At 45.3% G+C, this 23,848-nt stretch overlaps 1 protein-coding gene across 1 annotated transcript in view; it reads left to right on the top strand.

Annotated features, from left to right (window-relative positions):
* Positions 1–3,211: 3,211 nt before the first annotated feature.
* The window catches only part of LOC120380558 (plasmanylethanolamine desaturase-like), a 33,124-nt gene continuing 12,487 nt past the window's right edge, over positions 3,212–23,848 (top strand). Inside the window, exons 1-2 of the mRNA XM_039498370.1 lie at positions 3,212–3,550; positions 9,562–9,681. Coding sequence (XP_039354304.1) covers positions 3,247–3,550; positions 9,562–9,681 — 424 coding nt within the window. The 5' untranslated portion in view covers positions 3,212–3,246. The remainder of the gene's footprint in view (positions 3,551–9,561; positions 9,682–23,848) is intronic.

Here is a 23,848-nt window from a genome sequence, read left to right as displayed (position 1 = left end):
TATTTAACCCTATTATAACTGCTGGAGGCAAAGCAGGGCTTGGGGTGGAGGCTGACAGCTCGTGACCCCTCACATTATAACCTTGTGACCCCCTGAGGGGTCATGACCCCCAGTTTGAGACCCCGTGGGCTGTTCCTTGGGTCAGGTTTGAGGTGACTTGCTGGGCAGTGTGTGTAGGAAGTGGGCACTGTTAGCCCCTGTTCTGTACCCATCTTGTGGATAAATAGAGGACTTTGATCTCCAGGCTGTCAATCACCACCTTTCTCCAGCACTGAAATGGAGGCTTTTCTGTTATAAACCAAACAAAGGCCTAATTCTGCTATCATTTAAATTAATAGCAACACACCCCTTGGCTCTAGTTGGAACCTCTGGGATCAGTCCCAAACAAAAAACAAGTCAGAACTCTGTCCGTAAGCATCAATTCATCAGATACCATTATGAAACATACAAACAAACAAAAAAGTCTTTTAGGCAGGGGGCTTGTATTATTAAGAAGTTAAAGGTGTCTTCAACTTAAAATAATGTAATTCTCAACACTGGGATCTGGGATCTAGCAATGAAAAACTGAAGTAAGTCTTGTAGTGGGGCCCAATCGTGCAAGGTGCTAAATACCCATGGGGAAATGCTGAGTGTCCTTAGCTGCCGCTGATTCACTGTGTTTGTTGCAGGATTGGGCCTTAAAATTATTACAGCCACCACAACCTGTGTGAGACTCTGTATAAGATGCAACCTAAACAAAACACACTTGAGAATCTGATTTTATTTTTAACACGTATGATACTTTTCCTGGTTAGAATGAGCTTTACAGAGCATCAGATAGGTCCATTGAGAACTCATATTCATGTGCTAGGTAACCATGAAATATGTGTGAATCACTCTTTGGACTGTCATAGACCAAGTGGGCCACAAGATGGAGCTGCGGTGGATATTGTCCCTGGTAATACCGGTATGAGGGTGGTACAGGTGTGCACGAAGCTCTGGTTTTGCGTGTAAGAGGTGATTTTTGTCTTTGGCTGTGAGGTTGTCCTCCTTAGAAGATCTGGCCCCAGAGCCGTACCTAAGCATTTTAGCACCTGAGGCAAGCAATCGTATCTGCGCCCTTTAGCGGTGATGTGAGGTGTCATGTGCCCGCCCCCAGATTTCTGCCTATTTATCACAGAGGTTTTCAAACTGGGGGACATGCCACCTGCCAGGAGCTGGCAGATTGGAAGCTGGTGGGAGCTGCTCGGCCCTGTGGTTCTCTGTGCTGTGGGAGCCAGGGCACAGGCTGGCTGCCTGGCAGCCCTCCCTGCCCTGCTCCCCAAGCCGGCTGCTTTTGCACAGGCGGATGCTCCCGAGGCAGGGTGGGAGCTCTGAGCTGTGCCCCTGACATGTTCTTGCCTCTGCCCAGAAGGTGCCTGGTGCCGGCCAGTGACACCCCCTGGAGCTGGCCCCTGATCATGGAGCCTGGCTGGCATGAGATACTTCCTCCTGAGGTGTGGCCTGCAGTACTCATTCCCCTTGGGCACCTGTCTCTCAGCTGCCTGGTCATCTGGTCACTGCCCAGGGACCTGTCATTGCAGCTGGGTCGCTCTCCCCACACTCCCTGTGCACAGAGCGGAACCGCCCCTTGCTCCCCTTAGCTGCCCTTCCCCAGCTCCATGGTTTCTGGACTCGTGGTCACACAGCCCGAGCTCTGAGCTTGGCCATACAAGCCCAGTGCCCAGACCAGGCATTGGGGGCAGGTGGCTGCTGGCATGGTGGACTTGCTCCCGTCAGCTCTGGAAACAAAGGTTGTGAGAACGGAGCAACCCCTAGGGTTGCCATATTTCAAGTTCCCAAAAAGAGGACACTGCCAGGAAGAGGGGGAAGAGGAGCCAGGGGAGCACTTGGGAGGTGTCAGAGGGGTGTCTGTGTACTGTGGAGGTTACTTGGGGAGTGCTGGAGAGGATATTTGGAGGGTACTGGAGGGGGTACCTGCAGCAGGGGAACTGACTGGAGGTGGGATGCCAGTGCTGGGGAGGATGGGCTGACTTAACAGGGGAGCCCCACTTCTTCTTTCCCCCACCTCACCCCCCCTCCCCTATAGCTCCTACCCCCCTGGGTACTCACCCTTGTATAGGAAACAGGATGCTGGCCATATAGCAGGGGTTGCTAAACTGTGGCTCATGAGCCACATGCGGCTCCTTTACCATTAAAGTATGGCTTGCAGAGACCCCATGTCCTCCCCTCCTACCAGACTGGGGTGGGGGAAGCTTGGGACCTCTGCCTTGTAGGAGGGTAAGGGCTTCTGCCCAGCGGGAAGGGGGAGTCTCGGGAATTCAGCCCTGCGGGGTGCACCTGCCCCGGCTCAGGGCTTCAGCAAGAGCAGGGTTGAAGGCCCAAGCCCTGTCAGGTGCGCCCTGGGTCTCGAACTTCTGAAGACTGTCATATGCGGCTTGCAGGGTCAGTAAGTTTGGCCAGCCCTGCCATATAGGGTACCCAGCAAACAGAGAAGGGGAAAACATTCGGCACCAGGAGACAGTGTCCAGCTGCAAAGGTATTGGCAGGAGAACAAGCAACTCTATACCACCCCCTCCACTCCCAGCACCGGCCTTTTTATGGGCGGGGACAATGCCACCCCCTGCCCCAAACTATGCCCATCCATGGACTCCAGCTTATGCTGCTGGCCCCAATCCTGTGGGGGGGGGCGGGGTGATGCCATTGGGCCCTATCCTGCGCTGCCCCATTTTTGCATCCCCGCCCACTCTGCACCCTGGGGAGTTGCCCCTCTGGCCCCAGTTATGGCCCTGTGCTGCCCCTCTCCTGTTCATACAGCTGGCAGAGGTTCTGCTTTCAGCTGTGATGCTCCTCCCCCATTAATATAGGTGGCAGAGATGCTGCTCCATATATGAAACCCCTCCCCATTAATGCATCTATGCAATGGTGCTTCTCCAGATGTGCTCCTTTCACGGTGTTAATCTGCTGCTGCTGCAGATGTTGGAACCCCTCCCCCTTAAGGCCGTCCGTGCAATGGCGCTTCTCCAGATGTGATACCCCGCCCCCTGTTCAACGCAGCGAGCAGAGGATGTGCTCCAGACGCGAAAGCCTCTGCTGTCTTGCCATTGGCTGAGACATAGCAACCGCTGGTTTCCATTGGCCGAAAGGCGGTGCGGGAGCGGAGGTGATTGGACGAGCCGTTCCGGGGCGTAGCCGCCCGCTCCCCCCGCCTCTCTGGCCGGCGACTTGAGGCAGGCGAGTGCGTGCGGCTGGCCCCAGCTCGTGTCGATGCCCGGGGCGCGAGCGCTCGCAGTGGGCGGTTCCCGCGGCCCTGGAGCCCTGTTGCCCGGGCCGCAGCCCGCAGCCGACACGCGGCCTCAGGCCGGGCCCCGGGAGCAGGCGGCGGCGGCGGAGGGGACAGGCCGGGCCATGGCGAGCGGCGGGGCCGAGTGCGCCCGGCTCCAGGCGAACGGGGCCGGCGCGGAGCTGGAGGCCGAGGCTGTCTACGCGCAGGAGGAGTCCGAGTGCAGCAGCCGGCGCTGGGGAGCCCAGCACGTCGGGGCCCGGGAGCTGGCGGAGCTCTACTCCCCAGGTGCGCGGGGGGGCCGGGCAGGGGCTCTGCCCCGCTGAACAGGGGCGCGGTGGGGTCGGGGAACGGGGGCATAAGGGAACTGGGGGTGGGGTGGGGGAACGGGGGGCTCTGCTCTGGGGGCATAAGGGGAACTGGGGGTGTGGGGTGGGAGAATGGGGGCTCTGGCCTGGGGGCATAAGGGAACTGGGGGTGTGGGAGAATGGGGGCTCTGCTCTGGGGGCATAAGGGGGAACTGGGGGGTGTGGGGTGGGGGAACGGGGGGCTCTGCTCTGGGGGCATAAGGGGAACTGAGGGGAGCGGAGAATGGGGGGGGCTGTGCTCTGGGGGTTGTAGAAGTGGGGGGGGGGGTCTGCATGGGGGGGGGGGGGAAGGCAGGCCTGTTCTTCCCCAAGCAATGCCCAGGCAGGAAAACACCCTCTTGCCTCTCCTCCTCCTCTCCCCCCACCCCCCCCGGGACTAAGCTACAACTTCAAGCCCCCTCCCCTAGGCCAGGCAGATGTTGGAGGGAGCAGCCTCAGTTGTTCCTGCACCCCCAGAGTTGAGTGGGGTTTCTTTTCCCCCTTGGATCAAACAGGTAACTAGGTATGAACCCTTCCTTCCTTCCTTGGGCTAGGGCATTCATTTGAATGAAATGGTAGCATTCATTTGAAGGGACTTGTCCAACGGGTCTGACTTCTCAATTTGAGACCTGAGGAGAAAGTCCCATGGCCTTGATGCCTGTGTAGCCAGGGAGGGAATCTTGCTTGAAGTGAATCCCTTGGGGATGGGCTGTGGGGGGAGGGCTGGGCCTGGCCTCGACCCTCATGGTCTCTGTGGAGCAGTTGATGATTTGAGCTGAACTTAACATGTCAGGACTGAGGAGTGTGTTTGAGTGGAGGGTGGTGCTGAAACCAAGCTGCTACCTGTCAGTTTTCTTGTAATTCACACCACAGGCAGGGAAGTATACTCCATAGGGGGCATGGCCATGTGGCACACAACTGGTCAAGTCAAACCGTAGGCTAGGGTGTTTGGACCAGGAAAAGTCCAGTGATGGAGATCTGTAATGGTTGTGGAATGGACAGTTGGATGTGTGGGGTAGTAAGTGCAGTAGTCTGGGACCCATGATGGGAGAAGAACAGATGCTTGGGTAGAAGGGCGGTCTGAGGAAAGTGCAGTGACAGCAACAGGGCCCTTTGAGAAGACCAAGAGGGAGATGGGCAGGAAGGAAAGTTATTAGGAAGCTCGGTAATGAACAGGGTTTGGGAAGAAAAAGCGAGTGGAAGGGAGGCAACAGAAGACTGCAGAGTCAGGGTGAAGCTGGGAACCTGAGAGATCCACTTTCCAAAGCTAAGTGAGCTTTAGGCAATTTCCTGACTGCCTGGAAAGGCAAAATGCCACCTTCCTTGGCTCCAGACAGCAAGGCCTGTGCATGCCAAGAGAGGCATAGGGCTGCAGCATGCGGCAAATCAGCTACCTAGCTTAGTTGTCTCTCTCAGGTCTGCGGAGGGAAAAGGCTGACAGGAGAGAGCTTTTTATTCTTCAGACTACTAACACAACCCTCACCCCTCGAGATCTAGACATGGAAGTTACTGTGAACTTCCCATATCAATGTCATCCTTCTTGGGAACACAGTGAAACAGCAATGTCCCACACTTGGTATCTGTGTTCAGTGTGATGTGTGTCTTGTGAAGATATCTGGAATGAACTCATCTGAAGCAGAACTGCAATAATATACACTTAATACGAAGCACTCCATGGTTTTTCTGTACTCTTTAGATGAATTTTAATTGTTTGAATTTATTTTTATCAGTAATACCCAGCACTTGCATATCAGTTTTCAAAAAGAGATTGCATCCCTATTTTACAGATGGGGAAAGTGAGGTATGGAGAAGCTAAATGACTTGCTCTCTAGGCCAAATAGTTGAGTCAGACAGACTGGAATCCAGGTCCCCTGACTCCAACCCAGTGTTCCAGCCCCTAGAGCATGCAGCCTTCCCTGTTGCTTAGCAAGATAAACTGTTTCCCTTCCCGCACCCTAGTCTTGCAGTTCAAGTCTTGTGTCCAGGCAAGGCAATATTAACAGAAATATTCATGGCATTGGCATGTACTAGTGATACAGTGCTTTGAGATTGGGGCGGGGTGGTTAATTTTTTTTTCATACCCATTATCAAACTTTGCTGCGTGTCATTTTTTTAGCTCTAACCATTAATGTGCAATCATGCAGTGGAAATAGCTGCAGAAACTCATCCTAATATCCCTTTCTATGAGTGAAAAAATATATTCTTTCTTTGGAATGAAGGGTAGAGAGTAATTTTTGATGCCTTTGTCATTTCCAACAGATTCCTCCTAAGATGAGAGCTTAAATCTTCAGAAAGAGGAAAAATACATATTTCAGCACTCAGTGAAACTGTGCCTATTATTGCTGTTTCCAGCAAAACAGCCATAAACGGCAGTTCAGCTAAAACAGCTTAGCTCATAGATTTGAGGTGATTAGGAAAAATAAACTTAACATACAGGCAGAACATGAATATCAGTGAATGCATTTAAGTTTCTTAGCTTTTCAGTTTTCTGGATTGTTTATTTCAAGTGACATACCCACTTGAACTTGTTTCTCTATGTTGGTCACACCACAGCTGTGCTGAAAAATCAGGTATGTAATATTTGTCAGACCATTAATCCAAGTATGCTAATTTAATCCCAGCAGTGACTGCCTAGGCTTCAAAGGAAGGTGGCCAATAATTTACCTTGCTGACTTTGTCATGGTTTATAGCGCAAGAACTTCTTCCTTGGTCTCTCTAGTGGTCTGTTTACTCTCTGAAGTATCAGACTACTACCTTTACTTTCAGCTACAGATAAAAATTAGGGAGCAGTGCATGTTGTGGATTTTGTAGGGGGTTTTATACCAGTAACTCACTAATGCTAGTAGGAATTAAATGTGCAAACTCTTTATGCACTGGTGGGAACACACTGCAAGTTCCATAAGTAAGCATATTCTGATACTTTGGGGGTCCAAATATGAAGCTAGAGTAATAGTTCCTAGGTACGTCGAATGTCTACATGGAGAAACTTACTGGTGTAACTATACTGCTATAACTTCACAAGTAGACATTTTCATTCTGGAATAAGAGTGCCTTTTTCCATTTCAGCTCATGCCACTTTGGCTTATTTCCATAATCCTTTTTTAAAATGGTATTTTGTATTTTGTTGATCCTCTCTGTTTGGCAACTGTTAAAGTTCAAATGTTCCATAAATATCAGATAATTAGTGCTGACTTGCTCTCTGGTCAATCCATTGCAAGTCTGGCCAAAATTGGGGCCATATTCCTGGTTTCAGATGTCAGTATGAAGAAAGTGGTCTTAGTATCCCTAATATGCAGAGTTCCAGGGCTCTAGTAACACACCTTCGGACATGTGAAGAAGTGCCTTGGTCTTTCCCACATTGTCAACTAATTGCTCCTGGTGGACCTCTCAAGTTAACTCTTCTAATCAGGGTGCTGCTTCTCCTTGCGGAATGTGGGTGTTAATTAACTTTAACTTCGGGCACCTTGGAGGCCTTTTTAGAGCAGTCTTTCATATTGTTACCCTCTGCTCTCTGAAAACCTGTTCTCTTTGTTGTTCCTTTAATCACTTTTGCTCTTCTTACAAAGTCATCTGCTATCCCAGGATTCATCTATGCAATTTAGATACGTCCATCCTTCTCAGAACAAAATTCTGCAGTGGTGAGATTAGGACATGTTTACCTTTTAAGATTCTTATTCCTGTCCAGTTCTATTTCTGACTTATTAAAGCAATGCTTTCTGGGCATGCCATTTTACTCAGCATACTGGAGAATAACAAAATGCCCTGCTCCTCAGACCACACCCTTGATCACCATGATTTTCTTTTGCTCCTCCCTATACAACTCAGCAAGGTTTTCCCTAACGCTTGGAAATAGGTATTCAACATAAGTTGGCACTGATTGTTTTCTACACTACAAAAAGTATCCCATACTGATGGTTGATATCTGCAACAGGAACATTTGAACTTGTGCTGAACATGATTTACCTGTAAAAGTAGTGGCTAACTATGTTCAGCACCTTTTCAGGAAAGAGTTAACTTTTGATAACTTGTACTTGACAATGCTTACAGTTAAACTGTGTTCAGCACCAGATCAGCTCTGTTGCTGCTGACGTCTGTTGTCAGCAGTGAGAGAGTTGCTAGAGCAGATGAGATCTAAGAAGGAGGAGTGATTGGGACTTCTCACATCTGATAGAATATTCAGAATATTCATGACCAGTAACTACATCAACTGTTATTCTTACTGGCCACTTTAAAAGATTGTAAATTCACTTTTTTATTTTGTCTAAGGAAGCAAAGGCATGTCAGATCTCACTGTCCTATCTCTTGATTAGACAGTAGTGGATGCTATCTATCTCTGATTGCCTGCAAATCAGAACCTTCCTAGAGTGTAATTCTATCCTGAAACACATGCTTCCTCTTTGTAAAAGTAAGGAGTGAGTGCATTTGTTGAACTGTGAAGAACTGTAGCAAGATTCAACTGAAATGACTGATTCTTAACACTGCACTTTCTTGTGTCTTCCCAAGTGTCTCAGAGTATCTTGTCATAGCTATATGCCCTGTTATTTCACAGTACAGTAGAACCTCAGAGTTATGAAAAACTTGAGTGGAGGTTGTTCATAACTGACACGTTCATAACTCTGAACAAAACAATATGGTTGTTCTTTCAAAAGTTTACAACTGAATGTTGACTTAGTAAAGTTTCAAAGTTGTATTATGTATAAGAAAAATATTGCTTTCCTTTTATTTTTTTTAGTAGTTTGTACTGTTTTTTCTGTCTCTGCTGCTGCCTGACTGCGTACTTCCAGTTCCAAATGAGGTGTATGGTTGACTGGTGTTTGTAACTCTGAGGTTCTATTGTATACAAAGTTCTGCATGTGACTGGGAGTCAAGACTCCTGGGCTTTATTCCCAGCTCTGTCACAGACCTGCCTTGGTTAAACAATTTAACCTGTCTGTGCCTCTGGTTAACACTCTGAGAATTATCATGCCTCACAGACATTCCCTGTGGGGGGGGAAAGGTGTTCTTAATTTGAGATGGCTAATTTGAGGTAAACTGCCTAATCTTCCCTAGGATTTTATCATTTTCACACAAGTTAGCAGGCTCAGTTATAGGCTGTCAGGGAGGCTAGTCTTTAATATTACTTGCTAACTTGTGTGAAAACAATAAACACCCTTGTTTTAACTAACTCAGGTTAAGGGGTTTTTTTCCTAGTAAAGATAAGGCCATGAAGGTTTTGGGGGTGGGGGTGTTAATGCCTAAAGAGCTTTGAGAGCCACATATAAAGATGCTATGAAAGCAGCTCTGATGGGGCACAGGAATACTAGAGAACACATTTTCTTGTTCATTCATGTACTTGTTTGAAAATGAAACATAAACAGTTTCTGTTCATTTCCCTAATATGATGGAAGCTTTTCATGACCAGTTCTAAAATAGCCTCTGTACATGGATATGGGGGACAAAGGGTACTTCAGTCACTCTGTCTGAGACTCATAAGACTGAAAGGTAAGAAGCCTGCTGAAGGAAAATCAGCACTTTGTGGCTGAACTTCACTCCTGCTGACAATAGTGAAAATATGTCATTAGCAGTGAAGTGGTGTGCTGCTTCCTGTTGCTGCATAGAAAAGGTGTGGCAGCTACAAAAGCAAGACCAAAGCTGCTGAAGGGCTTGACAGTGAACACTGCAAGAAGGAAACTGAAAACTATGCGGAAAGATGTTTTTTCTGTCCTTGGTGGGTTTTTTAATAATTTATTATTATTTATTATTAAATAATGGTGCATAGTGGAGGAGTGTCTCTGACATGAGACAAAATATGCTGTTCCCACCACTAAATAAGTTTCTGCCTCATCATTTCTAAACAACGTGAAAGAGGAGAAACTGAGCAAATCATACAGGCAGTAGATTACTATAGTACCCTGGCTTTTAATACAAAGTGTTTCAAATATTACTGTTAATGTGCCCTCTTTTGTTCAACAGGGAAAAGACTGCAAGAATGGATCAGTGTCATCTTATGCTTCTGTCTGATCTCTTTCAACTTCTGCAGTCTCCTTTCCTACTTGAGCCTGGACCATACTCTCTCAGTTATTGTTGGGATATGTAAGTAGAAGCTATTCACAAGACAGTAACTGAATTGTAATAACATAAGTGTTCATCTTTCCCTGGTCACTGAAATGCATTTTGTGAAGCTGGAAGTATATGCATGATCATAAGCATTTGTTCAGTTGCTTGTCTCCTAATTTGAGGAGATAGGTAATGGAGTATCTGCAACTAAATATTCAGTGTAGGGTGCCACTTCAAATTGAAGTTAATCACTACTCTGGGTGGTGTTTCAACCATTTATGTGCCCTTGTCTCAGATAAAATGGCTTTGCCTTGTAGAATAATGCTCACCTCTGTATGTGCTTTTCATCAGTGGACCTCAAAGAATTTTACAAAGGAGGTCAGAAGGATCACTAACTGTTCTGATATTTTTTCCCCTGTTTTTTTAATTTCTTTAAAATAATTACATGAGAATTGTTCAAAAGATAAATAACTGAGTTACAAAACTATTATGGATATTTATCCATTAAATAAATGCCTGCTATAGAAAGTCTTTAGGATTGCACCATAAAGGTGGGTACAAAGAAAGATCTTGGTTCTGAATTGTCAGACACCTGTAAAATTTGGGCTTTTGGAGATGTACGCTGCTCTTTAGTGTCTCTGATTATATTACAAATGTGGAAATAAAGACATGTCAGGAGTATCAGAATCTGAGACGTGGCCTTCACCTTCAAAATGTTTACTCTATCATTTAACTGAGGTAGCAGAAAAGATCTGCAATCTCCTTGTTGTAAGTAAGCCATAAAGAAGTGACTTTTGATTGGTTATTAGTCTGTTGGACTGGAAACCCATAAATGCAAATTGGAAAGATAAAGTAAACAGATCAGATTGCCAGGCAAAATCTAGTCTGTTTACTTTATCTTCCCAATTTGCATTTATGGGTGTCCAGATTGCCAGGGACAGTCTAGTCCTTTTGCCTCGCTCTGGTGGTACAAAGGGGTTGAAAGCTGACTGGATTGCTTGAGCAGAGAGGTACTTCTGCTTAAGGGAATGAATAGTAGGCTCTTACTCTGTGGCCTTGTCCCTGCACTGAAATGGGGGAAAGTGTTGGGAGGGGAGGCTTGTGGCTGATAGTGTTGTTGCATCCTGATATTATCAGCAGGAATGGAGGGTTCTTTGGCTGCTCTGAATTATACTGGAGCTGATGAAGAGCCTGCCTGAGAATCAGGGAGCCAAATTTGTTCCTCCTTTGGGGCACCCCTCCCACAGGCAGCACCGCAGAGAATCTGGCCTGATCACTTTCTGTACCTATTGTGGACTAGTTTGGGAATTTATGGGGAAAATTTGTGTTTGGAACTACTGCTTGCCTTTTTTCCAGACTTTCTTCATTCACATTGTATCACATGATGTTACACCAGTGACAGTGATGCGTATCCACCTTACTAAAGTGCTCTGAGATCTACTGGCAAAACTTGCACACTTTGTTTTATTTTCTGTACAATCATCAATACAATTTTACTGATAAATTGTGGCGAGATTCAGAGGGGAAAAGAAATTATGAAAAAACCCACTATTAAGTGTGAGTCCTCAAATTGGAAAAAAAAAAAAAACTACCACCAAAGAAGTTACTAAAAATGGTAGGGAAAGCGAATACAGTATGGAAGACTGTAAAATGTGTTCTTATCAACACAAGTTATATGCTGTGCTACTTCACTGTCTCTTTTCAGGGTTCGTAGCATACAGGATTTATGAATCTGAATAGCAATTATTTTTAATAGCTTCCAACACATCAGATGTTTGTAGTGAACCCCTGCTATAGTAATTCTGCCTATTGTGAATCAGAACAAGAAATCAAGTATTTCAATCCCATAATCTTGTTTATGGCAACCCTCAATTTATAGGGACCGATTCAATCCCAAATTATACCATATTATAGATAGAATGCATATTGTGTGGATTTAATAGAACACAAAACTGAGTTGAAGGTGGTTCTGGTATATTAATAGAATTGGGTTCCATGTAACAAGTTGCACTCTTAACAACTTGAAATGCTGCCCAATGTACAGAGGGCAAAAAGCATCCCCAGGTGCCAAATATATCTGCTTTGAAGAGTCAGCATTTTAGTGAAATTACATTGCTTCAAAAGAACGCCACTGTGATTCCGTGTTGCACGGAGACTGTAATGGGAATCGGCAGAGAAAGGATTAGAGAGAGCATGCTAGCTTGGCATAGTGCTTGGCTTAGATTGTTAGCATCATGCTTTGTTGAGAAACAAGTATTTAACCTACAGTTTATTTTTATGTAAGAGATGAGTGTTAGCCATATTGGTTTCAATGACAGTTACTGGCTGTTGCTATGATTGGCCCCAGGTTGTTGTAGGACTTCTGAATGGCCAGAGAGGTGGTCAGTGCTATTGTTAACAGGAGGGCAGGTGTCCACATGTCAGTCTCATTATTCAAATGTTGTCCACACTATGATGAAGTTTGGAAGCCCCTCGCTATCATGTGTATGTGCACATGCTTTTTTGTAATGTTAAGTGACTGAGAGTCCATTGTTCAAGTGTTTTGTGGAAAGTTTCTCCTTATTTTTGGCTTAGTTCACAAAAAAAGGACTAATGAAATTATATGCTGGCAGGTTTTGTCAGATAGTTAGAACATACAAACATCCCTAAAATGCTAACTTTCTGCCTCCTCTAGTATATGTGACTTTTGTACCATGTACTAAGGATGAATGGTAAGGGAAAAATATAAACATGAGCTTTACAGTAACTGCTTTATTAATTTAATAGAAAAGAATATATTTGCAGATGAATACCCTAAACCAGGGGTTCTCAAACTGGGAGTCGGGACCCCTCGGGGTCGTGAGGTCATTACGGAAGGGGTCATGAGCTGTCAACCTCCACCTCAAACCTTGCTTGCCTCCAGCATTTATAATGGTGTTAAATATATTAAAGTGTGTTTAATTTATTGGGGGGGGCTCACACTCAGAGGCTTGCTATGTGAAAGGGATTGCCAGTAAAAAAAAGTTTGAGACCCGCTGCCCTAAACTCTTCTCAGCCTCTATGCTTTCTAATATGCTTGTTCTCTGAGAAGGAGCCTTGAATAAATGTAATGTGAGCTATATGTTTCACATTGTTCCTGTGGGTGGCGGATGGGAATCTAAATCCCTGTTCAGTGTGAGCAGTGTTACTTATTACAGGATACCAAGCAAGTATGACAGTGACAGCTATTGGATATCGCTTGCCTGAGCTTGTTCCTTGAACCTGAGCAGTAAGACTGCTTGGCCAGTTCTCAGTGGCTCTTAAACTTGTGTTTTGCTCATTTCGGTGTGTGGTGGTTTGTGTTTTTTTTTTTTTGTTTTTTTTCCCCTCCTTTCACTATGAATTATTCCACCTGATTTACTTGAATTTTAGAATGTTGTCCCCTCTTCCCTTCTCTGTTTCCCATTTATGGGATGGTGATGAAGAGCGAATGACATCTTGCCTGGGAATTATCTCATAATCAAGAGACAGTAGGGGAAGAAGTCAGCAATTATTTTTAACTAGGGTGGATTAAAAGTCAATGATTTAAAAAAAAAAAACAAACCCACGTTTTTTATTTAAATAGGTTTTTTCCTCAAAGCATTTTAACAAAAAATCAAATCTAAAGATAGATAAGTTATAGCTCAAAGATATCTCATCATGGAATAGGGATTATAAATTCTAATTCTATAGTATGAGACAATATATTTACAAAATGTTTCTTAAAAACATTACATGAATGAGTTCCAATAGTTCATGGATTAGGGACCCAATTTTATGGGCTTCCAGGGGCTTCTGTATAGATTATTTAGGTTAATCTTTCTATCTACCCAATAGACTCTCATGTGCTCAGTCTAGAAGATACCATCAGAGATGCTTAGTTTTGCAGTTCTCAGACTGTGGATTTGTGTCTCCAGACATAACATGCTTGTTAACAGCAAAAATGTTTTAAAATAAATATATATATTTTGTGTGTGTGTGTGTGTGTATATATATATATATATATATATATATATATCAGACCTCAAATTTGTGTACACAAAGTCAATCCCTCACCTCTCTCTAAAAGGGCAAAGTTTCAAAAAGTTACATGAATAGAAGAATGTTGGGGGCGGAATAGGTCTGGACAAGAAGTCTGGAGATAAAAGTAAAAAGGGAAGGACAGGCATTGGAAACAAAAGTGAAACTGTTTGAGCGGCATATTCCAGAAGTCTTGAGGTCTTTGAGTGTAGCCTTCATTGATTTGAGATCTACCATACCATTCTCTCACTAGAAGGGAAACCCCATAATGGCAGCAGGCTGTAAAAGACACCCAGTTTGGAAATAAGAACCATTCAAGAAATATGTTTGCTGCTGCTGATGCTTTAAAGAAAGTCACATCAGTGAACTGGTAGAAGTCACTTAAGCACTTGGGGTACATCCACACTATCGGATTATTCCGATTTTACAGAAACCGTTTTTTAAAACAGATCGTATAAAGTCGAGTGCACGCGGCCACACTAAGCACATTAATTCGGCGGTGTGCGTCCATGTACCGAGGTTAGCGTCGATTTCCTGAGCGTTGCACTGTGGGTAGCTATCCCATAGTTCCCGCAGTCTCCCCCACCCATTGGAATGCTGGGTTGAGATCCCAGTGCCTGATGGGGCAAAAAACATTCTCGCGGGTGCTTCTGGGTACAGCCTCACCCCTCTCTCCGTGAAAGCAGCAGCAGCCAACCGTTTTGCGCCTTTTTTCCTGGGTGAACTGTGCAGACGCCATTCCACAGCAAGCATGGACCCTGCGGAGCTCAACACAGCAATCGTGGACATTTTAAACATCTTGCGTATTCTCGTGCAGTCAATGCTGAACCGGGACCTGCAAAGCCAGGCAAGGAGGCAGCGGCTATGGCAGTGCGGCAACGAGAGTGATGAGGACATGGACACAGAATTCTGTCAAACTGCGGGCCCCTGCGCTTTGGAGATCCTGCTGGTAATGGGGCAGGTTCTAGCCATTGAACACTGAGTTTGGGCCCGGGAAACAAGCACAGACTGGTGGGACCGCATAGTGTTGCAGGTGTGGGACGATTCCCAGTGGCTGCGAAACTTTCGCATGCGTAAGGGCACTTTCATGGAACTTTGACTTGCTTTTCCCTGCCCTGAAGCGCCAGAATACAAAGATGAGAGCAGCCCTCACAGTTGAGAAGCGAGTGGCGATAGCTCTGTGGAATGGGCAAATCTACTGTGGGGGCTGCTGTGATGCAAGTAGCCAAAGCAATCACTAAGCTGCTGCTACGAAAGGTAGTGACTCTGGGAAATGTGCAGGTCATCGTGGATGGCTTTGCTGCAATGGGATTCCCTAACTGTGGTGGGGTGATAGAGGGACCCCATATTCCTATCTTGGCACCGGAGCACCAGGGCACCCACTACATAAACCTCAAGGAGTACTCTTCCATGGTGCTGCAAGCACTGGTGGATCACAAGGGACGTTTCACCAACATCCACGTGGGATGGCCGGAAAGGGTTCATGACGCTCGCGTCTTCAGGAACACTACTCTGTTTAAACGGCTGCAGCAAGGGATTTACTTCCCAGACCAGAAAATAACAGTTGGGGATGTTGAAATGCCTGTTGTTATCCTGGGGGACCCAGCCTACCCCTTGATACCATGGCTCATGAAGCCATACACAGGCAGCCTGGACAGTGGTCAGGAGCTGTTCAACTACAGGCTGAGCAAGTGCAGAATGGTGGTAGAATGTGCATTTGGCCGTTTAAAGGTGCGCTGGCGCACATTACTGACTCGCTCAGACCTCAGCCAAACCAATGTCCCCATTGTTGTTGCTGCTTGTTGTGTGCTCCACAATCTCTGTGAGAGTAAGGGGGAGACCTTTATGGCGGGGTGGGAGGCTGAGGCAAATCACCTGGCCACCGATTACGCACAGCCAGACACCAGGGCGATTAGAAGAGCACACCAGGAAGCGGTGCGCATTAGAGAAGCTTTGAAAACCAGTTTCATCACTGGCCAGGGTACAGTGTGACTGTTGTGTTTTGTTTCTCCTTGATGAACCCCCCCCTTGATTGACTCATTCCCTGTAAGCCACCCATCCTCACCCCCCCTTCGATCACAGCTTGCTTTCTATGGAAATAGTCACTCTCGTTTAAAAATCATGTATTCTTTATTACTTAATTATAAAAAGAGGGAGAGAACTGACAAGGTAGCCCGGGTGGGGTTTGGGAGGAGAATAGTAGGGAAGGAAAAGGCCACTAAAAAAATTTCATAATGAGAGCCTTTTGGTTGGGCTGTCCACTGGGGTGGGGTGGAGTGGGTGGGTGCATGGAGCCTACTCCCATGAGTTCTTACTCGTCTGGCGGGTGAGGAGGCTAAGGAACATGGTGAGGGGGGAGGGTGGTTATAAAGGGGCTGCAGTGGCACTCTGTGATCCTGCTGCCGTTCCTGAAGCTCCACCATATGCCGGAGCATGTCAGTTTGATCACGCAGCAGCCCCAGAGTTGTCCCGCCACCGCTGATCTTTCTGCCGCCACCTCTCATCTCGAGCATCTCTCCTGTTCTCACGGTCACTGGCATCTTTCCTGTACTTTGCTACCACGTCCTTCCACTCATTCAGATGAGCTCTTTCATTGCGGGTCACTTCCATGATTTCAGAAAACATTTCTTCTCGCGTCTTTTTTTTTCCCGCCGCCTTATCTGAGATGGCCTTCGGGACGGAGTAGGGAGGCTTGAAAAATTTGCAGATGCATGAAGGAGGGGAAAAAATAGAGAAGTATTTAAAAAGATACATTTTAGAGAACAATGGTCATACTCTTTCACGGTGAACAACACTATTCACCTTACGTAGCACATGTGCCTTCACTACAAGGTCGCATTTTGCATCTTAATATTGAGTGCCTGCAGCTTTGGTGTTACCGTTGAGTGCTGCATCTTTCCTGTTAATGTGCAGCAGCAGAAACCACCCTGTGGCTGGCATCATGGAAGATCACTGCTAAACACCCCCCTTGCCCCCCAACCACGTGGCTGGTAGCAGGAAAGATCCCTGCTAGCCAAATGCGGAAAAGCTCAGCGCCAATTGCGTGCCCCCCCTCCCCCCGCTTGGCTACCTGCAGGGAAGGATTTCTTTTAAGCCACAGGCAAACAGCCCAGTAGAAATGGCCATCTCTGTCCCTTTACTTAAATTCCTGAATTTCAACCAGGTTACCATGAACGATATCACTCTCCTGTGGATAACACAGCAAGATAAAGAACGGATGTTGCTTGAATGCCAGCAATCACCAGGACCATACACAGCTAGGCTTTGTCATGCAATGATACCAGATTACTTGCTACATGCATGGCGTGGTCAAGTGTCCTACCATGGAGGATGGAATAAAGCAGCGCTGCCCAGAAACCTTCTGCAAAGGCTTTTGGAGTACCTCCAGGAGAGCTTCATGGAGATGTCCCTGGAGAATTTCCGCTCCATCCCCAGACATGTTAACAGACTCTTCCAGTAACTGTACTGGCTGCAAATGCATCCCAAATCCTCAGGGCAAATTAATCATTAAACGCTTGCTTTTAAACCATGTCTTTTATTTACAAGGTACACTCACCAGAGGTCCCTTCCATGGCTTCATTGTCTGGGATAGTTGCTTGGGAGGGTAATTCCGTCAGGGTGAGAAAAAGCTCCTGGCTGTTGGGGAGAACGGAGTGCTGTGTGCCCTCTACAAGCTCATCCTCCTCATCTTCCCCGTCCGCAGAATCCTCAGCCATGGCTGCGATTACCACCCCCACCTCGGAATCCACGGACAGGGGTGGGGTAGTGGTGGCGGACCCCCCCTAGAATTGCATGCAGCTCAGCATAGAAGCGGCATGTTTTTGGCCCTGCCCCGGACTGTCCGTTTGCTTCTTTGGTTTTCTGGTAGGCTTGTCTGAGCTCCTTAACTTTCACACGGCACTGTACTGAGTCCCTGGTGTGGCCTCTCTGCATCATGGCCTTGGAAATTTTTTCAAATGTTTTTTCATTTCATCTTTTGGAATGGAGTTCTGTTCGCTGTATGGGGAGAGGATTCCATGCTATCAGATCCAGTACCTCCCGTGCAGTGCATGCTGGAGCTCTTCTTTGATTCTCAGGAGACTGCATTGTTACCAGTGCTGATGAGCTCTGCGTGGTCACCTGTGCTGGTGAGCTCTCCACGCTGGCCAAACAGGAAATGAAATTCAAAAGTTCGCGGGGCTTTTCCTGTCTACCTGGCCAGTGCATCAGAGTTCAGATGGCTTTCCAGAGTGGTCACAATGGTGCACTGTGGGATAGCTCCTGGAGGCCAATACCGTCGAATTGTGGCCACACTAACCCTAATCCGACATGGCAATACCGATTTGAGCGCTACTCCCCTCGTCGGGGAGGAGTACAGATATCGGTTTTAAGAGCCCTTTATATCGATATAAAGGACTTGGTTGTGTGGACGGGTGCAGCATAAAATCGGTTTAACGCTGCTAAATTCGGTATAAATGCGTAGTGTAGACCAGGCCTCAGATTCAGAGACTGTTGAAGTGTTAATCTCAGTTTTAACAGCAGTAGCTTCTAAACCCAGAGTTGTGAGTTCAATCCTTGAGGGGGCCATTTAGGGATTTGGGGATTTAGTTGGGGATTGGTCCTGCTTTGAGCAGGGGGTTGGACTAGATGACCTCCTGAGGTCCCTTCCAGCCCTAATAATCTGATTCTGCTGGTGTAGAAAGAATATTTTCTTTCTTTGGACTAATTCATTCCAAATTGAGAAATCATTTGGGACCTGTAAAAGCAGGAAAGCTTAGTTTTTCTTTGCCACATTAAGAACAAACAGGAAAATGAAAGAAAAGATGACTGAGTTAGATGCAGAAGCCAATATTTTAAGTTTCTCATATTGACCTGGCTAATGTTGTCGATTTGATTTTTTTAATATTTCATTTAACTTTTTTAGTTAAACAATTTTAACAAAAACAAACCTGACTAAAAAACTTGAATGTTTAACTAAATTTAAAAATTCATATTCTTGTTTTGTTAAAATGTTTGCTGTTGAAGGAAAAAAATCCAGAATACATAACTAAAACAATTTAAACGTCTGTCTGGTGATGTCCTCCTAATACAGCATGGCAAGAAAATCCTCCAAATTTTAATGATTAACCTGTTGAATTGGAGATCATTCACTCCCAATGACTTCATAAATACCTGCTTCAATTACCTTTGCTAAATGAAATAACCAAACAATCGTTCATTTTCTGATATAGCTGTAAAACTAATCTGAAAAGTTTTCAATATAAATCACTTAAAAATGTATAGTGTGTACCTTCTAAAAATGAAACCTACATCTATCTGAGTTGTGAAGAATATGTATTAAGGTTATAACAACCAACAAGAATGCACTTTTATATAGAAATCCCATAATTAAATCGAGTTGTCTTGACTAGTGATTTAAATCAAATCCACTCTGTGTTTTAACCCATAGTAGCCAGCTGGGAACAGTTTTCTTCTCCGAGGGAACAGTGATGAAAGACTGAGCCCTTGGTTGTCCCAGTTACGAGCTTAACTGATAAGGTAGCCAATTCACTGATAACAGTGTTTAAGTAGCAGTGAATGATTAAAGTAGCAGAATTTGGTTTCTGTGTAAATATAGTAGTGTGGAAATAGCTGATAAACTATTCAAAAATGAGTGCAATAAAGTAATATAAATGTCACACAGCAACAAACAAGATGCTATGCTCTAATCTCCCTCTCCAGAGGAATAATATTATACCAGTGTTTCATTTGATCCAGGGTTACTTAATTTCCCTCATATGCTTTCCCCAACCTTGTCTTTTAAAAAAAAAAAACAAACAAAAAAAAACATTAAACACTTAAGGCCAAATTCAGCCCTGCAGTAAGCAGGTGTATCTTATATTGATTTAAATAAGTGCACCTGCTGATCCTGAGGTTGCTTTTGGTCCATAGTCAAGGATTCTTTGACTTTTTTATAGTTGTTCTATTTCTGAATAATGTCATTCAGAGTATGGGAATGTAGAAAATTATTCGTCCCTGCACAAATGACTGGTCTGACACTCCCCTGGGTTCCTGAATCCCTGCTTTAGATGATCTCTGTCCCTGCTAAAGGGTTACCCCAGGGGTCATTTTGGCAAAACCCAAAGGGCTTTGAGCTCAAGAGCAGGAGTTCTCATTACCTTATTGCAAAAGGTGGCATGGATTTGGTGTGTTAATGTTATGAACCTGCTGTTGTGTTTAAAAGTTTTTTAATTTAAAGCTCTAATTTTTTTGTAATGATTGAAGCAACTAGTAACAGTGGAAAGCTCCATTATTATTACTGCTGTGTCACTGAAGGTCTTCAATGTTTGAGAATCCTGAGCTAGATTCAATATTACCTGTCATTTGTTTGAATCCACCACTGATCAGTCTAGCCTGTGAAATGAATTGTGGGGTTTCAGTCCATTCAGTCCATTTCTAGTGGATGGCTGTTGCATTACAACATCCACTGACTGAGTTATTTGCCTCCTTTCTTGCTAATGAAATTGCATGGGTTTTGGAGATGGGGGAGGGTCTTTCAAGGGTGAGATGAATTGATTGGCTCTGTGGGAAGCAGGAAGTGCTGCTGCCTGTGCTGTATCTGTTCTATGGGTAAACTGGAGTTCTGGCTGCAGATTCCATTCCATTCACTAGCGCTACATTTTTCAATGTAAAAACAAAAGTGGGAGGAATTACTCCGTGTGAAGGTGAAAACATGGGGAAACTAGCAAAAATCTGTTCAACTGTAAAATATTAAAGATCCAGAACAGCTGCTGCAGTAGTAACTAGTGGTTTTCTTGTCATTAGTTTTCTGGTGCCCCTTCTTCGGGCTCCTTTGCAAAGTGTGTGTTTGAGCATGAGGTTCAGAGTGCCTGGAGATGAGACAGATGTGCTAACTCCCCTTAAAACAGCATGCTAAAAATCACAGTACGGATGTTGCAGCACTCTCAGTGGTTCAGGCTGACCACCCAAGTCCAAGCCTGTTCAGTTCCTGGGTCCGAGCTCAGGACGAGACTGAGACACAGCATCCACGCTTTGGCACTCTAGCTCATGTGCAGCTAGAAAGTGTCTGTCTCCCCAGGCTGGGAGGCATGCTCCCAGCTGCGGTGCAGACATGGCCACATTACACTCCCTCTCTGCAAGTGCCTTACAGGATAGGAAAAAATCCTTTATTTTTTGCTGTTGATTTACTTAAAATGTATTTAGTGACATTCACTGACTCCAGAAACGCTTCCAACTCTAGGGGCCTGGATCCTGTGTGTGCAGGCTGACATTAAGGCAGTCATTTGCCTGGGTGATGTGAACAGATTCTTTTATTAGATATCATCTGACTTGGCATGTTGTAATGTGCTGTGCCAAATCATATGCTATGTGAGTTTCATGCAGGGAGAGAGGCTGGCCAAGAACTTTGTTTTGGTTTCAGACGATTTCTGAATTAAAGATTCTGTATTTGTTTGCTCAAAGGTGACCTGGAGAGGAAAGGAGAATTGGGAATGTGCCTAATCCTGGCCTTTCCTGATGTGCACAGATGGCCTGACAGGCTTGTATTTTTGTTTTGTTTTAAAGGGTGGGGGTTGTGTGTGGGGGGCTTCTGCTTGCTTTTATGTTAGAAGTTCATGTCTTGTTTGCTGTGGCTCTCTAGTGACTGGAGAGCTGTAGAAAGTCTCATTGTGAGACAAAGCTGAGCCGTTTGAAGAGGAAGTGATATTGAGTAAGACTGTTTAAAACTCTGGGGTTTTTAACACTTTTATTTAACTCCATTGCATACTGGCATGGATGTCTTTGCCAAATACTTAATACACCTGCCCTCTCTGGGTATGTCTACACTAGAAAAGTAAGTCAACCAGGGAGAGGAGGAGGCTGAGTTCTAGTTGTCGGGCCTACTTGTCAATTTCACAGCTCCTGCGATGGAATTGACAAGACAGCCAACCGCCAATGAAAGGGACGCAGTGTCTACACAGACACTGCATTGCCTTAACTAGGTCGTTGTAAGCCTTACGCCTCTCATGGAGGTGGAGTGATTATGTTGGTGTAGCAGGGCAATTACATCCGCAGGAGGAAGATTGTAGGAACTGACATTATTAGGTCAATGTAAGCTGCATTATGTCTACCTAACTGTGTAGTGTAGACCAGCCCTCAGTTAAAGTGAGACCTTGGGCTACATTGTGAGACAGTACCTCCCCTCTCTACCCCCCCCTCGCCCCAGCCATTCTCCATGTAAGAAGCCCTACTGCAAAACTAGAGAAGACGAGACTTGCTGGTCTTGACATTTTAAATGGGTTTTCTCCCTTGTTTTTCAGGCCTTCAGTAAATGTCATAAAGCAGCTAAAAAACCCCCACAAAAAACAACAAATGCAGATGAAACTTAATCTTTTGTACCTTTAGGGCTGGCTTGTGGTATTTGGTGTTATCTTTGATGTCTATTTTAGAATAGAAGGTGCTTGGATAGCCAAGTGATGAGCGTAGTATAACTCTTGGTAGACAGGAAATTTATCCCTTCATCTTTTGAGGTAGATGCATTGAATTCCACGCTGTCTTGAGTACATACCCATGTGAGCACACTAACTCAATTAGAGCTAGCACAAGTGTGTCTAACCCAAGCTGGGAATCGCACCAGTGTAAACATATATGTACAATAGCCTGTTCTGAAAGAATAGATATCTTGGTTAGAAAATCCCACATTCACTACTATTGCAGCTGCATTGCAGAAGGGTGCAATGATTCTTATAAGTATGTAGCTGAATGCTCTGGGATCCCTCAGAGTGAAATGTATGTTATTTTATAAAACTGGGCCCTTTACCTTGAACCCTACGCATACTGCACTATTGAAATGCTGCTGACACCTTTGGGGTAGAGGTGCTAGCTAGTGCTGCCGGAGGGAGTGTTGAACAGCCACACTAGGGGCAGACACAGGCCTTGTACGAAGCGCACCATAGGATCCTTAAGGTATATTTGAGTATTATGTTTCCCTCCAAAAGGGACCTCCAGAGTAAACTGTGTGGTTCTGCAAAGGGCTGCATTGATCCTGCTTGACTGGAACCAGAGACTTCAGAGTCAGTGTGTGGCAAGAGGATTTGCTCACTATGTCACCCCAGGAGGTGAACTGCTGGGGGAAGGGTTTTTTAGCAAAGGAGGAAGTCTCCCTTTTGGTTCTCCTGCAGCATCCTCTACTATACCAGCCTGCTCTGGGGTCCGCATGCTGCCTCTCGTACTGCTGGAGTTCAGCATGCTGCCATCATTTTTCTGAAGAGACAGAGCAGAAGAGTTCCTATGTCAGTATCCTCTGTATAACCATCAATTTTCAGTTCTAAACAGAATTCTAGACTAGTGCATGTGTAAGTGTGATAGGAAGAACGTCTGGCTCGCCAGCTAGCTGGGTGCATCCAAAGCAAACTAGTTTTGTTGCTGTTTTTTTTTTTTTTCCTTTAGTTGAAACTTGGTTCTTTATTTTGCTGAATTGGGGATGGGTTGTTTTGCTTAAGTCTATCTGATAGATGTTTGCTTAAAAGCCAATTCCTGTGGCCTATCCTTGTGTTTAGTGTCTGGCTCCCCTGCTGATTTTACTGGCAGTTTCTAACTGTAACTCAAGCTACAGTGTCTAACAGGCTTTTTTCCATCTTTCTGGGCACTTCTTACCTTTGGTACCTTCTTAGATGTAACTCTTGTGTATTGGAGAATTTAGAAACGCCTTAAGAGACACAACTTTAATGCAGCCAACTTCTGTCAGTTCCTCTCTAAAGGAACAGAGAGCATCTCAGGAGATGTTTCCATCCTTCCAGTACTTGCTTTTTGAATCTTTTGGACTGAACTGAATGAGACTCCCAATGTGTAAGGCTACCCAGCACAGGTGTCCCAGAACTGCAAGAGGCCAGATGAGTCATTTGTTTCCTTAGCTTAACAGAGAATGTGTCAGGCTCTCCTCAGACAGCCTATCATGTTCACTTTGAATTGCTGCTGCTGTTTTGCATCTAACTCTCTTCCCCTCACACTTTGGTAGTTTAACCAAAATAACCTATTAGTTTGTTTCTCCCATAAGCATCTTACCTTCAGGTGTAAAGTAAAAGGCTGAGACTCCTGCACTTTCTCCTCTAGACCACATACTGTTTCTGGCTTTTTGGTGGACTCTTACATTGTGTTCAGATGTGAGCTACAATAGTGGGAGGCCAGGCAAGAGATACTGCTGTACTCTAATAAAACGTTTCTGAAAGAA

The sequence above is a fragment of the Mauremys reevesii genome, linkage group 13, assembly GCF_016161935.1.
Source record: "Mauremys reevesii isolate NIE-2019 linkage group 13, ASM1616193v1, whole genome shotgun sequence".
NCBI classification, from domain to species: Eukaryota; Metazoa; Chordata; order Testudines; family Geoemydidae; genus Mauremys; species Mauremys reevesii.
Note: the sequence above shows the minus strand (reverse complement) of the source record. Positions and strands in the feature narration are given on the sequence as shown.